The following is a 16,720-nucleotide window of genomic DNA, read 5'->3' as shown; positions in this document are numbered from 1 at the left end:
CTCATAATACTTGACTCTACACAATACAGTGAGTTTTTAATACAATGCAATAAGTTTTTAATGAAGCAACTCAACGTTTCTTTGTTAGTTCTAAAGTGACGTTTTCGAATTAGGCTTGGGCTTAGGTGTTAAACTGTCAATTTTAGACTTAAATGCATGGCAGAAGGAAGTAGTTCTGCACAAAAAGGATTTTTTTAAACCCTGCTGAAAAAAACAGCTGAAACCAGCCTCAGCTGGTCGGCTGGTTTTAGCTGGTCATCTAGCCTGGTCTTAACTTAGCTGTTCAGCAGGCTGGTTTTAGAGGCATTTTTGACACTTTCTTAGCTGGTCAGGCAGGGAGAACAGCTGGAACAGCCAGCTAAAACCAGCTTGACCAGCCTAGCCAGGCTGGGAGACCAGCTAAAACCAGCTAAGACCGGCCAACCATCTTAGGCTGGTTTTAGCCCTTTTTTCAGCAGAGAAGACTCTCTGTTGTTGTTAATTATATTTTTACACACTTGTGCTGTTGAACTGTTGTATAAATGCAATATCACACTCATAGCCGTGTGATATGGCTGATATATTATTTTATACTAATAGGGTACAACGAAGCTAAAGGCACATCGGGGTAAAAGGCGCCTTTGATATTATTTTCCTCAAAACCACTAGATGGCAGAAAAACGTGGTGTATCACTTTCCAAAACATCTGCTTTTCAACATACACATGCAAAATTGTCTGATCCTTGACACGATCGCCAGCAGCAGCGCAAAGTCTGTTCTTGCTTGATCTAATATTTGATGTTTTTAAAAATGTTGTGGGCTTAAGTAGCACATTAGAATCGCTGGTAGATGGTAAATATCATATATTATGTTGGGTGTCCATCTTAGACACAATCACCATGTTTAGAATGAAACCATCATATTTAAAAACATGCTATTAATCATATCATGTAATAAAATATCACCTGTTGTTGCTACTGTAAATATATTAAATTATAATAGGATGTCCTTTAGTGCTTTCAGAATCTTTACATTAATCATAAAATGATTTTGTTTCTGTATTTAAATGACAGTATATTTAGTGAAAAAAATATTTATCAAAATAAGCAGAAAATAGCTTGCTTTGCTAAAGTGATTGTTTTGAACAAGTATTAACTTATACATTATTTAAAAAAAAGCATTATTTTAGCTAAAATATTTGTATCAATACTGTGTGCCTTTTACCCATGTGTGGGGTAAAAGGCCTCCCTTGCCACCTCATACATTTATGGTATTTACAAAATAAACCACTTGTATGATTTATTTTCACATAAAATCTGTTGCTCCATAAATGTGCAATACAAACCTATGTATTTTTCTGCAATCATACACTATGGGCACATTGAAAAGCACATTTGTTTTAGGGGGTGCCTTTAGCCCCATTGTACCTTATATTAGTATGTGGAAATTAATATCAAAGTCCCTTTAAGGCAAGTCATTTCACTTGGCGGCCATCTTTGAAACGCCTTTCGGGCATGCAAGTGCGGCTCCTATCTCTTTGAATGGGGAAACATAAAGCTCGGTTCACCAAGCTTACGATTAAATTTTATATTTGAAATCACCAATGAAATCTGACAACAACTGCCTCATAATTGTTGTTTTCTACGCTCCAATATTGTTAAAAAAGTCATGAGAGCGGGATTGCGAATGCTGTCTGTTTCTGTAGGAACCGGAGCTTCTAACGGCTAGAAGGGATACAGCTCTAGCTACTGGGCGTGCGCACATCAATCTAATGTTATTTTTGTCACACTGGTACAACAATAAAACTGTTTTTGTATTATAGTAAGGGCTAAGTTTAGGGGTAGGGTAGGTGTAGATGTTAAAAAACACAATCTAATAAGTAGAACAATTCATTTCATTGTTAGTTTCTGGTCTGAGCTGCCCTTCTAGCCACAACCCCTTCTAACGGCAGCTGCAGTGATGCAATGACTTTACTAATTAACGATTGGCTCTTTCATTTAGAAGGCGGGGCTTATTTGCCATATTGGGCGTTGCACTTTCTCCTGTTCATAAGTATAAGGAGTCTTCCTATATAGAAAGTCTTTGTTAATATTAACTTAGTTCATGATGCCAAATGCATTAAGTAATGTTTATAAAAAATGTTGTAAATTGTTACTTTTTCTTATATTTTTTATAATGAAGTATGTTTTTGTGTGTGTGTCTGATTCCAGACAGGTTTCCCAAATACACCCACTTTTATATGTTTTTAAACTTTCACAAGCTTCTTCAAAAGTCTTGTTGTGATTCTTCCCTCACAGATCTTCCATATGACGTATGACCTGGCGAGCGCAGTGATGCGGATTTTTAACTTGATAGCGATGATGCTGTTGCTGTGCCACTGGGACGGATGCCTGCAGTTTCTGGTGCCCATGCTTCAAGACTTCCCCTCCGACTGCTGGGTCTCCCTCAACAAGATGGTGGTATGTTTGTAACTTTCCATTTTTCGTTTCTCACAAATGCACCGTGTCTGCCAGGCTGACTCTGCATGTGCCACGAAACAATAGAGCACCCCGCAATGCTGATATTAAGAAAATTGGTTCACAAAGCGAATATCCAAGTGGGGTAATTGAATTGCATGAAATTGAATTCTGTTAACCAGATACTACCTGATTCTCATTGACCTGCTAAATTAAGGTTCCCAGTTGGTGTCTGCTGGATTCAGATGTTGTCTGCAACATCTAATAATGTTTATCTAGTTGTAATGAAATTGATCTACTTAATGCACAAAAAGAAAAAATTATTTCTCAGAGGTTGTTCTTTAATAGCTCAGGAGCTGATGTTTTCAGTTTTTGTGTTGTCACAGTAAAAGTATAGAGATATACTTCAACTCAAGACAATTTGATGAGTTCATATTGACTCTAGAGAAGACACATGTGATATTACTGGGGTCTTTCTCTCAGAAGACAGACATCTAAGAACCAGGAGACTCTCATTGCTCATGTAAATAAGATATCAAATAGATCTCATTTGTACGGTGACCAGGAGGGGACATGTTTGCTTCACTTAATTTTGTCGTAGCCTTGAGATGCTATGTTGAGGGAACAACATTTCTCGTGGCCTCGGCTTCTTATGTTGAGGGTAGTGATGGAAAGTTTGGATCATTTTACCAAGTCGGACCTTTGAGTCACGTTCAGCAAAATGAATGAATCTTTTTTTGAGTCATTTAGTTCATTTTAGCAAAATATAATTAAAATGTTACGTGTTACCTCCCTAACACATCTACTGCTTACACAAACGTTGATCACACTACAAACAAGGCAAAACTATAATGCTGTAAGAAACAGAAAAGATTAATTCATTGTTTACCTGGATCTTTAGTCTATGATTCGCTCACCTCACCTCTTAAGTTTTCGGGTTTGACTTGTCTGTTCATCACGTGACAGCCCTAAGTATTTGATTTATTTTGCAAATACTGTAAACGCCTGACAATTATGCCAATAAAATTATAATTTTTTGATTGTATTTATGCCTGTATGTGACGATAAATGAGTGTTTTCAGTTAAAAATGAAATGTGAATGTTTAATTCCTCAATAAAACACTAGTATTTATAATTATAGTCTATTAATTAGCTGAAATAAAATGAAATATAGCCTATGTTAAATTCAACCTTTAAACTGCATTCCAGTAAAAATTCCTGTCATATAGCATAATCAAAGCTTTTTTAGCATGTCAAGCATTTCAGAACATTAAGTAAAGAGATCGAAATGAAGGAAAAAATGAATATAAACTAATATAAAAATACCAATAGGCTAATAATAATGATAACATTTGTGATCTTGCTCTGTGACAGACAGTGAAGACATCATCAGTCTCATCTCAGTTAAGTGATTTTTCCAGGTTTCTGTGTTTTTGTCTTCTTTCATTGAGTTTTCTGCACTCTAGTTGATACAGCATCTCTCTATTGAAGTCTGATGAAACTGTGAGTAAGTGTGTGTTGTTGCCCAGCTCTGGGCTGTTTGGTGTGGGTGAGATGAGACGGGGTGATGGCAGTGGAGATAAAAGTGTGTGTATGTGTGTGTGTGTGTAAATGTTAAGGTTTAGAGATGTGCCAAAGCAGCTGTGCTCTTTGTACGTCTCTCAAACAGACATGAAAGAACCTGTTTAGAGGGCCAGACACCACACACACACTCAAACGCAGACACACACACATCCCTGATATGAAAAAACATTTGGATAGTTCACACGAAAATGAAAATTCAGCTGTTTTTTATTCACTCTTATGTTGCTCCGACCCTGCATGCTTTTTTCACACAACAGCCAGTCTTAAAAGGTTCAGCTTCTTAAAGATCATGTGCTGTAAGTGATGTTTGTCAACTTTGCTAACTAATCTCTTCAGCCACATGTTCTCACTTCAAAATCCGCTGCAAAGACATGACAGCAAATCCGATATCAGCAAACCTGAATGTGCAAAGTGATTGGCAGCAAGTTTTCTGTCACAGAAGTAAGAGTTACTGTAATTCAGTACAAGTGTTTCAGTGAAACCTGTCAGGTGGAAGAGACATTTTATGTGCTTTTTTTTTTAGTTACAGAAATTTTAAAGTCATCATAAAATGGCTATGTTGTTATATTGCTTTCATAATATGACATTTTCCAATGAAAACAAGATAGGACTTGATGTTTGTCATTAGGAACTATCTCTATAAAAATAGAAGTTTAAAGAAGTTTAAAAATAGAAGGGCATGATGACATCAGCTAAAAGAACGTTTTCTAAAACACTGACAGATGAAAAACACATTTTCTTTGCATTAATGTGCACTAATAAATCGTTCACAATAAAGACGTCTTTCCATTTTCTCTAACATTTGCAACAGATTGTCACATTTTGCAATCACAGTCGCACGTAATGTTTTAAATGGTTGTGAAGCAGCTGTCAAATGCATATTCATCATTATAAAATGATGACTGAATAATGATTGTACATTCTCAGAAGAAAACACTGGGGCGCTACTCTCTGAAAATTACTAATATATAAACTTTAGGCACTAATATATACATTTATAGTTCTAATATGGTACTAATAAGGTACTAAAATTTAGCATTTTGGAGTAAAAAAAGATTGTACCAGTGATGGCTTTGAACCTTCTTTCTGAAAGTGTATGAAAATGAATATATAAAGTTGCACACTGTAATATTTTGTAAGACTTCTTTTAGCATTGATTACTGTGTACAGTATTTGATGTTACATAGTTCTGACAACCTTAAAATCTTAAAACTTTTATTTCCATCAAGCGTTGCATTAATTGTTGGCTAAAAATTTGATGGTGAAAAGTTGAACCACTCTGTAAAACTTATTTCAGCACATCCCAATGACTTGCCAAACATAAAGCATGCCAGAAACATACAGTTGAGGTCAAAAGTTTACATACACCTTGCAGAATCTGCAAAATGTTAATTATTTTAGCAAAATAAGAGGGGTCATACAAAATGCATGTTATTTTTTTATTTAGTACTAACCTGAATAAAATATTTTACATATAAGATGTATACATATAGTCCACAAGAAAAATAATAGTTGAATTTATTAAAATGACCATGTTTAAAAGTTTATATAAACTTGATTCTTAATACTGTGTTGTTACCTGAATGATCAGCTGTTTTTTTTTTTTAGTGATAATTGTTCATGAGTCCTTTTTTTGTTCTGAAACATTAAACTGCCCACTGTTCTTCAGAAAAATCCTTCAGCTCCCCCAAATTCTTTGGTTTTTCAGCATTTTTTGTGTTTTTGAACCCCTTCCACCAATGACTGTATGATTCTGAGATCCATCTTTTGACACTGAGGACAACTGAGGGACTCATATGCAACTATTACAGAAGGTTCAAACACTCACTGATACTCCAGAAGGAAACGGGATGCATTAAGAGCTGGGGGGTGAAAACTTTTGAACAGAATGATGTGTACATTTTATTATTTTGCCCAAATAGGATATTTTTGTTCATTTAGTACTCAGCTTCAGAAGCTGCGGAAGATACTTACATGTTTCCCAGAAGACAAAATAAGTTAAATTCAGCCTGGTCTTCAAATTCAAAATTTTAATGCATTTAATGCATTGTAGTTGCATTGGACTCATAGTTGCATATGAGTCCCTCAGATGTACTCAGTGTCAAAAGATGGATCTCAAAATCATACAGTCATTGTTGGAAAGTTCAAAGTTCAAATTTATTTCTAAAGCACTGAATAAAACAAGAATGTTGACCATAGTGCTGTGCAAACAGTAACACAATGAACAGAGAAAAACAGTTAAAAAGGAAATGTCTCAAATACCCAAAAATGCTGAAAAACCAAAGAATTTGTGGGACCCAAAGGATTTTTCTGAAGAACAGCAGGCATTTTAAGTGTTCAGAACAAACAAGGGACTCATGAACTACTATCACTAAACAAAAAAACACTGTACTTTATGTAAACTTTTGAACAGGGTATAGCTTTTATAAATTCAAGTAATATTTTCACTTATGGACTATATGTAAACATCTTTTATGTAAAATATTGTACTAAATAAGTACTAAATAAAACATGTATTTTGTATGATCCCTCTTATTTTGGTCAAATAAATAATGTTTTGCAGATTCTGCAAGGTGTATGAAAACTTTTGACCTCAACTGTATTAAGCTTCAAAAGGTCAAATATTTTAAGTCAACCAAACCTCAAAATCAGGTTAAAATTCATCCCCTGTGCTCTCCATCGAAATGAATGACTTCTGGTCTTGTATTCTGAACCAGATTCACTTTTTATAGTATTGATGTGATGCTGATATCAGTTGCATAGAGTTGTGTAACTGAGGCGATCGCTGTTGTTTTTCAGTCTCTGTGGATACAGAAGGTTGGTGATGATGTCACATGTGACATTAAGGTCATCGTCCCTCTGGAGATCAGAGAACGAGGGAAAGATACAGAGAATGTGAGATGGCAGTGAGGGCAGAAAGAGAGAAGAATTACATAAACAGATGCAGGAGGAAAGAGGAGAACAAGAACTGGGTCTGTTACAGTTTTTACATAATCACCTGATTGCAATTATTTGATCTAATTGCAGTTATTTGAGATAATCATAATCACTGTGCACTTCAATTTAATAACATCCTGACCTACAAATAAGGGTATTTTTGTTGGTAATTTTTTGAAACAGGTACCATTTGTGTTGCTCATACAGGTATACATTGCTTTTAAAAGATTTTTAAAAAATAAATTAATACTTTTATTTAGAAAGGATGTATGAAATTGACGAAAAATTACATTAATGACATTTATAATGCTGTTCTTTTGAACTCATTATTCCTTTATTCTTTAAAAAATATGATTAGCACAAAGATATGAAGCGTTAAGCATCTAATAGAATGCTTAAAATAGAATAAAAATTACATTAAAAATCCCTTTCAGAATGGAAAAGTCACCATTTTTTTAAATGACCTTTATGAATTTAAAATATTCTCGTCATTCTGTGTGATATTTAGTGAAAAAGTTCAGTGTAAATAATGCTCAAGGTCTGTGAGAATTAAGCTTACACTGTAATAGATATGAGCAAATAAGACATACATGAACCATAGTTATTTGTGTAACATTTAAATGCCAGCCAAAACTGATTAACTGTGACAGTCCTATCTGAATCTGTCAGGAAAAAAGAACATGTTGCTGATGACGATGAGAATAAAGGACGCAAATAAAATGGAAAGAGGAAGCTGGCATAGATGCAGGCTTCGGCCTCTGGAGAGCTTCTACGCTGAGTGCTTGACATCTCGTATCATTAGTGTGCACATACAGAAACAGACCATCCGTCTTCAGTAAGCGCATCCTAAAGGACGTCATTGATCTTACTGGAACCGCACATGCTGGATCAACATGGAAATTTCTCAGAGTGTGTTAAGGCATTAACGTTTTTTGGCAGCCGCTGACATCTGTGTTTATAACACAGATTATGATCGATAGATTAGCATTTGAACAATTCCGAAAACCCTAAATACAGTTTATGAGATTGTAAAATGTGAGGTTTTGCAGTTACATGTAGCAAACAGCAGGGAATGAGATCACTGTATGGAAAAACGTCTGAATTATTGTTTTTATGTGAATTATTATCATCCTTGCTTCTTCTCAGTAAGGTTTATGATATTGGTAATAAATCAAAGTATGCCCTGGCATCTGAGCTGTACATGCAGTGAATCATCTGTAAACAAATGCTGATGCACTGCTGTGTGTGTGTGCGTGTGTTTGTGTTTGTTGCTCGGTGCCAACATAAATTTATTAGGATAGCAGGAAATCAAGGATACGCTAACATCGGTAGACACATAGCTGGAAGGTTTAAACATAAAGAATATTCAGGGATACACGCTCAGAACATGCAATAATGTGTATGTATGTGTGTGTGTTTGGAATAGATAATATACATATTCTATATACGTTCACACTCAGAACAAGCAATAATGTGTGTGCATCCCGGACGAGCCCCCATTTGCACACACATTATCGCTTGTTACAGACGAGCCCCCATTTGCTCAGAACAAGCAATAATGTCTGTGACGCTGGTCCACAAAACCAGTCATAAGGGTAAATTTGTCAAAATTGAGATTTATACATTATCTGAGATTCAGCTTTTTAAAAATGTAGAAACTGCGGGTGAAAAAAATTTAGAAAATCGCCTTTACAGTTGTCCAAATGAAATTCTTAGTAACGTATATTACTAATCAAAAATTAAGTTTTGTCGCCGAAATCTGAGCTGGTGAAGTGTTGCTGTTTGCCAGGTTAACTGCGAACTTCAGACCGTGGCCTCACGTTTCACTAGTAGCTGAAAGATGCCATGACTGACTCCAAAAACTGCCCATAAACAAACAGTACTGACATTAGAGAGCATATTTTAAGATTAAACAATAACAATAACGAATAAAATCTTTCTTTAAAATTTCCTTTATGCAGAGCAAAAGACGTTTCTATCTTGTGAAACAATCGCAGCTGACTGACATCTCGTCCTTATGTTGCGTTGCGTAAAATAATGCAATTTTCAGCACAGTAAAGACTTAATTAAATTAAATAAAATGTATACAAACCTTTATTTCGCTGAGGAAGTGCAAATTGGTGGTGCCGAGAACACTCTCTCTTGTAGAGGACTCAAAAAGCCTACGCTCTGACTGACTGTAACTCAGCAGCTGGGTTGTTTCGTCAGAGACAGGCTTTACCCAGCGGTTAGGTAGAAAAAAAAAATAACCCAGCGTTAAATGACCCAGGAGCTGAGGTACAGAAAAACTAATCAGCACCTGGGTAAAGATATTAAAAATAACCCAAAAAAATCACCCAACGGGCTGAACCCAGAATTTGGGTTTAAATAATAACTCAGCATTTTTTAGAGTGTATATATTTATATATATGTATGTATATATAGAGAGAGAAAGATGGATATAAAGATAGATATAAAGAACAAATGGGGGCTCGTCCGGGATACACACACATTATTGCTTGTTCTGAGCATGAATGTAGTCTCTTCTGCTCACTATTTGATCAAAAATGCAGTATAAACAGTAATATTGTGGAATATTATTACAATTTAAAGTAATATAATAATAAATGAATAAATATAATAAATATAAATATAATAAAATGTCATGTATTCATGTGGTGCAAAGCTGAATTTTCAGCATTATTACTCCAGTCTTCAGTGTTACATGATCCTTCAGAAATCATTCTAATATGCTGATTTGATGCTCAAAAAACATTTCTGATTTTTCAGTGTTAAAATGTGGAAATTACTGTATCAAAGTTAAAAAGAATAGCATTTATTTGAAACAGAAATCTTTAGTAACCTTATAAATGTCTTTATGAAATGTCAAGTTTGTTAAGTTTAGAATCAGAATCAGAATCAGAATTAGCTTTATTCACCAAGTGTGCGCAAACACACAAGGAATTTGTTGTGGTTTTTTTAAGGTGCTCCTGGTACATACATACATACATACATACATACAACATTTAAATAAAATAAAACACTTAAAAATAAATAATAATGTGTGAATCTGGAACAGATGAACAGATTAATGCATTCCTCCTTGAATAAAAGTGTATATTTCTTAAAAAAAAAAAAAAAAAAAAAGGAAAATCTTACAGACTCCAGACTTTTGAAAAGTTTATAGTTTTTTATAGGTTAAACAGTATATATAAGTCTCAGCTTTAATAGCCTGATCCAATTAAATGTGATCAGTTTTCCTGTGGTGTGACTGGAGTTTATATACTCTATGTGTGTGTGTGTGTGTACCTGTTATTTATCATGTTATGGGGACCAAATGTCCCCACAAGGATAGTAATACCAGTAAATTTTTGACCTTATAAGGACATTTTTTAGGTCCTCATGAGGAAACAGGCTTATAAATACGTTTTTTTGAGAAAGTAAAAGTGTGCACAGTCTCCTGTGAGGGCTAGGTTTAGGTGTAGGGCGATAGAAAATACGGTTTGTACAGTATAAAAACCATTACGCCTATGGAATGGCCCCATAAATCATGGAAACACCACTGTGTGTGTGTGTGTTTACACTCACATGTGTAAGTGGATTAAACACAGTATGTTATTTCACTCCCTCTGAGAAAAACCCTCCAGAGACACAAAGATGCTCTCAATCCTCTCGCCATACATGCCTTCAGTCCTCCTGAGAACAACATGCCGCTAACATGGACCTGGAGGAGTTTCTGAGCGCTCACATTATGGGCAGCTTCCCAGAATCCATTTTAATCAAGGCTGACTGCTCCGTACTCCAAAATGTGTTATTTTTAATGCCATAATGTAGTACAGTTTACTACATAATTTGTGTAGTCAATATAAAAATTAAAATTGGTACTTTACTTTTCCTGGTCACATCGTAAACAGTTCATCAATGCAGATAAAAACACCTCTAATAAGACTTTAATGTTTGGATGACATCACCTTTTTTTCAATGGTTATTTTTATCCTTCCTCATTCAGCCACTCCTAATAAGAACTTAAAATAATCTGTTTTACTAAAAATAACATCAGATGTATCAAATAATTGATTAGATTTGTATTGATTTTTGATAATACTAAGTATATGAATCCATATGACTATATGAGTATATGAGGGTATGAATCTATGTATTTTACCCTGGATTGATACTGCTGTTTTCACAAATATATTCATTTGTGTGACCTTTCAAAATGCCTTTCAGAAGGAAAGAGCCCGAGTGTAGTTTCATTGTTTTTTCACTTTTTTTCTCTCTCAGAGACCATTGGAATTAAATGGATGTTTATGTTTGTGCTTCTTAGATGTGATATCACATGTGTTTCCTCTAGAATTTCAGAAGTGATCTCAACGATGTCTCACACTGTGCAAAGAGTTGACTTTTTATGTCTCAATCAAAAGTCAGAAATCTCAATATGTACTCAAACAACCCTTATCAAATGATCCGAGCTTTGCACATTCATTTTATATACTTTTATAGTGTTTATGCATGACAACTCTGAGCTAATTTGTGTTTATTTTATTTATCATCAAGAATTTTAACAACTAGAAAAAGCTGATACGTCATTAAAACATCTCTAAGATCTCCTAAGCATTGAAAAGCTAGCGCTGAGCAGAAACATTATCCTTTAAACAATAAAGTACTGCAGTGATGACTTTTGTTTGTAGTTCATTACACCGCTTTCCTTAACAAAAACACAATAAGACTTTTTCATTGATTTTTGGATTATTGCAGAAAATAAGCTCAGTGTGCAACAAAAGTTTATGATTCATGAACTGTTTTGTTCATCAAGATAATCTTCACAAATGCACACTTTTATGAGAAAGGCTAAATTCAATAGGCAGAAGGCTATAAATGATATATCACGACTTCATCATCACCACTGATCTGTAACTCTTTCACAGTTATAAACACAACAAGGCTGTGAAAGCAACTATTGAGTAGATGAGTTTAGCTTTTTGGATGTTTAATGTCTCGGACAACCTCTGTAGTCCCACTTGTTAGCAATTTTTATTTATTCATTTTCAAAAGGGTCGGGTAAGTTTAGTTACAGATGGAAAGTACTTGCAAAGGTATTATAATTATATGTTCAAAATAGGGAAAATAGGTGTATTTCAGAGTTTGGATTAAATAGTAAATTTTTCTGTTTTTGATTTATTATATTATATTATATTATATTATATTATATTATATTATATTATATTATATTATACTTTTTATTTTATTTTATTTTATTTTATTATTCTGTTCTGTTCTGTTCTGTTCAATTCTATTCCTAAAGGTGTATTTCAGAATTTGGATTAGTCTAATAAATTTTTCTATTTTTGCTTCATTTATTATATTATATTATATTTTATTATATTGTACTTATTATTATATTATATTATATTATATTATATTATACTTTTTATTTTATTTTATTTTATTATTCTGTTCTGTTCTGTTCTGTTCAATTCTATTCCTAAAGGTGTATTTCAGAATTTGGACTAGTCTAATAAATTTTTCTATTTTTGCTTCATTTATTATTATGTTATATTATGTTATATTATGTTATATTATGTTATATTATATTATATTATATTATATTATATTATATTATATTATATTATATTATATTATATTATATTATATTATATTATATTATATTATTATATTGTATTATATTATTTTTTATTATTTATTCATTTCCAAAAGGGTTCGGGTTATCTTAGTTACAGATGGGAAGTCCTTGCAAATGATATTAGTATGTTTAGAACAGCATATGACCATGTTACTCATTACTGGCAAAATGTAACCTTGAATGCTCTGTATGTTATTTTTGATCAAAGCATCTGCCAAATGCATCAATACAAACGTATGTAGATGTACTATTTTTGCTGTAGAGTGGGCGTTATGACCAAAATCTCATATCACAGTATGAGTAATCTTATATAACAATATATTACGAATGTGACAAATGCACCAGAAGTGACATCGACCATGATTTTTACCATATCTTTCCTGACTCAAACCCATTGAGACCACATTGTGGCCTACAAAAATACATCATTCCTTATAGAACTGCTGTATCTCTCAAAAGGTCAAAGGTCAAGAGAGGACAAATAACGTCTTTGTGACATACAGAACCAATCAGAAACGTAATCCCGCTTTCCTCTGTAATTTACTCGGCATCTGAATGTCTTCCTCCTGGAGAGCAGACACACGTATAGTATCATTACCCCAGGAAGCTTTTCCGCCTGACTGCCGCATTCATTTTTGAGATGAAAAACAGCACTGACTCGGTCAGACGTGAAGATGAATGGGTCGCTGAAGAGATGTTGGATTGTCTCGGCCGAGATTAAAAACATATATTACACGGCATCTGGTGTCTCGGGCCTGGGCAGCAGCGCGTGTCGTCGCAGCAGAGGATGCGAGGACTGCTGTATGTTTAGATAAGCTATTGTAAATAGAGTCAGAACAGGCTGGCGGCCCGACTGCACTATTACAGGCAGAATCCAAGAGTCTGAGCTTATCGGCCGCAGGGCACGCGTGTCTGTACGGGTAATGAATGTCTTCCCATAATGCCTCTTGCCCTATCACTGCGGACCAGGGCATGAATGAGAGAGTGATCAAGAAAGTGTCTCAGTTCCCCTGAGGCTCATTCGCTCCTATTTTCTCTTCACTTTTGTTACATACTTTTTCTCACTTTCATACTTCAGTATATTGAAATGTATTGCAATAAGCCCATGGAAGGAGTCCACACTGCAGACTGGAGAAGTGTGTGCATGTGTGCATGATCATGTTTGCTGTCTTTGTGGCTACTAATTTCTGTTTTTTTATTTTTTATTATATAATATTTAATTATTGCAGTATTTACTTTCATTTGTTTGTTTGCATTTCAAAATATTTCATTTAGTGAATTTTTTATTTCATTACATTTTTCAATTAATTTCATTTCATTCTCATAATCATTCATTCATTCATTCTTTTTATTTAATTTTACTTAGTTTAATTCTATTACTTAATTTAATTTTATTATTTAATTTTGTGCCTTTATATATATATGTAATTTATTTAATTACTTTTTCAGTTAATTTCATTTCATTTCAATATTTAGTTCATTTATTCATTTAATTTATCATATTATTCTATTATTTATTTTATTTCATTTTTGTTCTGTGATTTTATTTTATTTTATTACTTAATTTAAATATATTTAATTACTTTTCAATTAATTTAATTTCAGTATTCAGTTTAATTTAATTTAATTGTATTACTTAATTTAATTTTATTATATTATTTATTTGCATATATATATATATATATATAGATAGATATAGATATAGATATAGATATAGATATATACATACATATATACATTTATTTAATTACTTTTTCAAATAATTTCATTTAATTTACATTTTCAATTCATTTATTCAATTTATTTTATTTTATCAAATTATTCTTTTGTTTCTTTTATTTATTTCATATTTGTTCTGTAATTTAATTTTATGACTTATTATTATATATAATGTAATTACCTTTTCAATTAATTTAATTTCATTTAATTTCAATATTCAGTTTATTTATTCATTCAATTTATTTCATTTTATTCAATATATTCATAATATTAATCTTTTATTTATTTCAATTTTGTTCTGTAATTTTAATTTAATTTAATTTAATTTAATTTAATTTAATTTAATTTAATTTAATTTAATTTAATTTAATTTAATTTAATTTTCCAAAGGTGTATTTCAGGGTTCGGGTTAGTCTAGTTACACATGGGAAGTCCTTGCAAAAGGTGTTCTGATTAGCAAACAACCATACTACTCATATCACTGGCAATAATTAAATAAATAATAAATAACCTGTATGCTCTGTAAGTCATTTTGGATCAAAGCATCTGCCAAATGCATGAATGCACATGTATGTAAATGTACTATTTTTGCTGTAGGGTGGGCGGCATAACCAAAATCTCATATCACGGCATGAGTAATCTTATATAGCAATATATTTAGTGTTCTGCAAAATGTTATGACTTGCATACAAAATGTAATACAAAATGTCAAATTACACCAAATGAAAAAAGGACGCCACTCGTTAATTTAAAAATGCAACATAGTGCAGTCATGTGACAACATGAAAGATTGTTGTTGTTGTTTCAAAGATTTATTGTTGCAAATTGTTTCACAGACTAATATTACTAAACTAACACGTAGATAATGCACAGTATGCTAGTATTGCAATCCCAATATAGTCAATGTACAGTAAATGCAGGTTTATGTGAGTATGCACTCTTAATTTTCTAGACTGCTGTAGAATGTGTCCTTCTCTATCCACTCTATTCACTATATCTGCAAACACAATGTCTCATTGTGTGTGTGTGTGTGTGTGTGTGTGTGTGCACCTGGTATTCATCACGTTATGGGGACCAAATGTCCCCACAAGGATAGTAATACCAGTAAATTTTGACCTTGTGGGGACATTTGTGAGGTCCCCATGAGGAAACAGGCTTATAAATCATGCACAATGAGTTTTTTTGAGAAAGTAAAAGTGTGCACAGTCTCCTGTGAGGGCTAGGTTTAGGTGTAGGGTAGGTGTAGGGCGATAGAAAATACGGTTTGTACAGTATAAAAACCATTACGCCTATGGAATGTCCCCATAAAACATGTAAACCCAACATGTGTGTGTGTGTGTGTGTGTGTGTGTCCAACGATCCAGCATGGACTCTCTACTTCTTCTGTTTTCAAGGCAAAGTGCTCTCAACTCATGTATAATTCAGGCCTGTTCACTCCAGTGTTCCTACAGTGACCTGCTCACTCCGACTTTAACACTTTCCTCATTTCTCAGTCCTTTCCTTCTTCCCTTTAACTTTGCATGCCACCGAAAAGTCTTGGGGGTGGAAAGTATGCAGGCTATCTTCGGAGTAGAATACTAGCTTACTACTTACTCCATACTGCATATTGTAGAGGTCCTAAAGTCTGAGGTCACACTGAAAATCTGTTTTTTCATGTACACTTGGAAATCAAGAAAAAGCTTTAGGATTTTAAAGCAAAGAAGTTAAGTGGTGTACAGCTGTCATCTGGTAAATCAATAGTTGTTTTTGCATTTTCAATCCAATTCTGAGTAAAACATACTAACACTGGCTGTCAGTTCTAATATGAAAGGTTAAGTCAAGTGTATTGCATACTTTGCACCCCAAAATTTACTGCAAATGTGCTCACCCTCAGGCAATCCAAGATGCAGATGAGTTTGTTTCTTCATCAGATTTGGAGAAATGTAGCAGTACATCACTTGCTCACCAATGGATCCTCTGCAGTGAATGGGTGCCGTCAGAGTCCAAACAGCTGATAAAAACATCACAATAATCCACCAATAATCCACACCACTCCAGTCTATCAGTTAACATCTTGTAAAGCCAAAAGCTGTGTGTTTGTAAGAAATAAATCCATCATTATAACATTTTTTAACTTCAAACCATTTTTTCTGGTGAAAATAAGAGTCCATAATCCATAATAACACTTCCTCCAGTGAAAAAGTCCATCTCCTGTTGTCCTCTCACATCAAAATCTACCAATATATTTGTTTAGATCTGTTTTGGACTGTGCATATACTCTGCAGCTAAATGCTTTAAATGCCGTTGACATATCACTTAAGAGTTAATGCTATAAAATTATAATTATAATAATTTAAGTGATTATTGACTGCATAATGCACATTTCTTAATATTATGCCTAAAATGTGTTTTAGTATCACTATTAATAAGGATTGTATGATAT

General features: G+C 33.4%; 1 protein-coding gene across 1 annotated transcript in view; it reads left to right on the top strand.

The window, feature by feature from the left end:
• LOC127181571 (potassium/sodium hyperpolarization-activated cyclic nucleotide-gated channel 2) overlaps positions 1–16,720 on the top strand; it is a 70,103-nt gene that overhangs the window by 12,957 nt on the left and 40,426 nt on the right. The window contains exon 3 of the mRNA XM_051136346.1: positions 2,277–2,438. Within this exon, the coding sequence (XP_050992303.1) occupies positions 2,277–2,438 (162 nt within the window). The remainder of the gene's footprint in view (positions 1–2,276; positions 2,439–16,720) is intronic.

The sequence above is a fragment of the Labeo rohita genome, chromosome 2 (assembly GCF_022985175.1).
Source record: "Labeo rohita strain BAU-BD-2019 chromosome 2, IGBB_LRoh.1.0, whole genome shotgun sequence".
Lineage (NCBI taxonomy): Eukaryota > Metazoa > Chordata > Actinopteri > Cypriniformes > Cyprinidae > Labeo > Labeo rohita.
The sequence above is the reverse complement of the archived record's forward strand: the minus strand, read 5'-3'. Positions and strand labels throughout refer to the sequence as shown.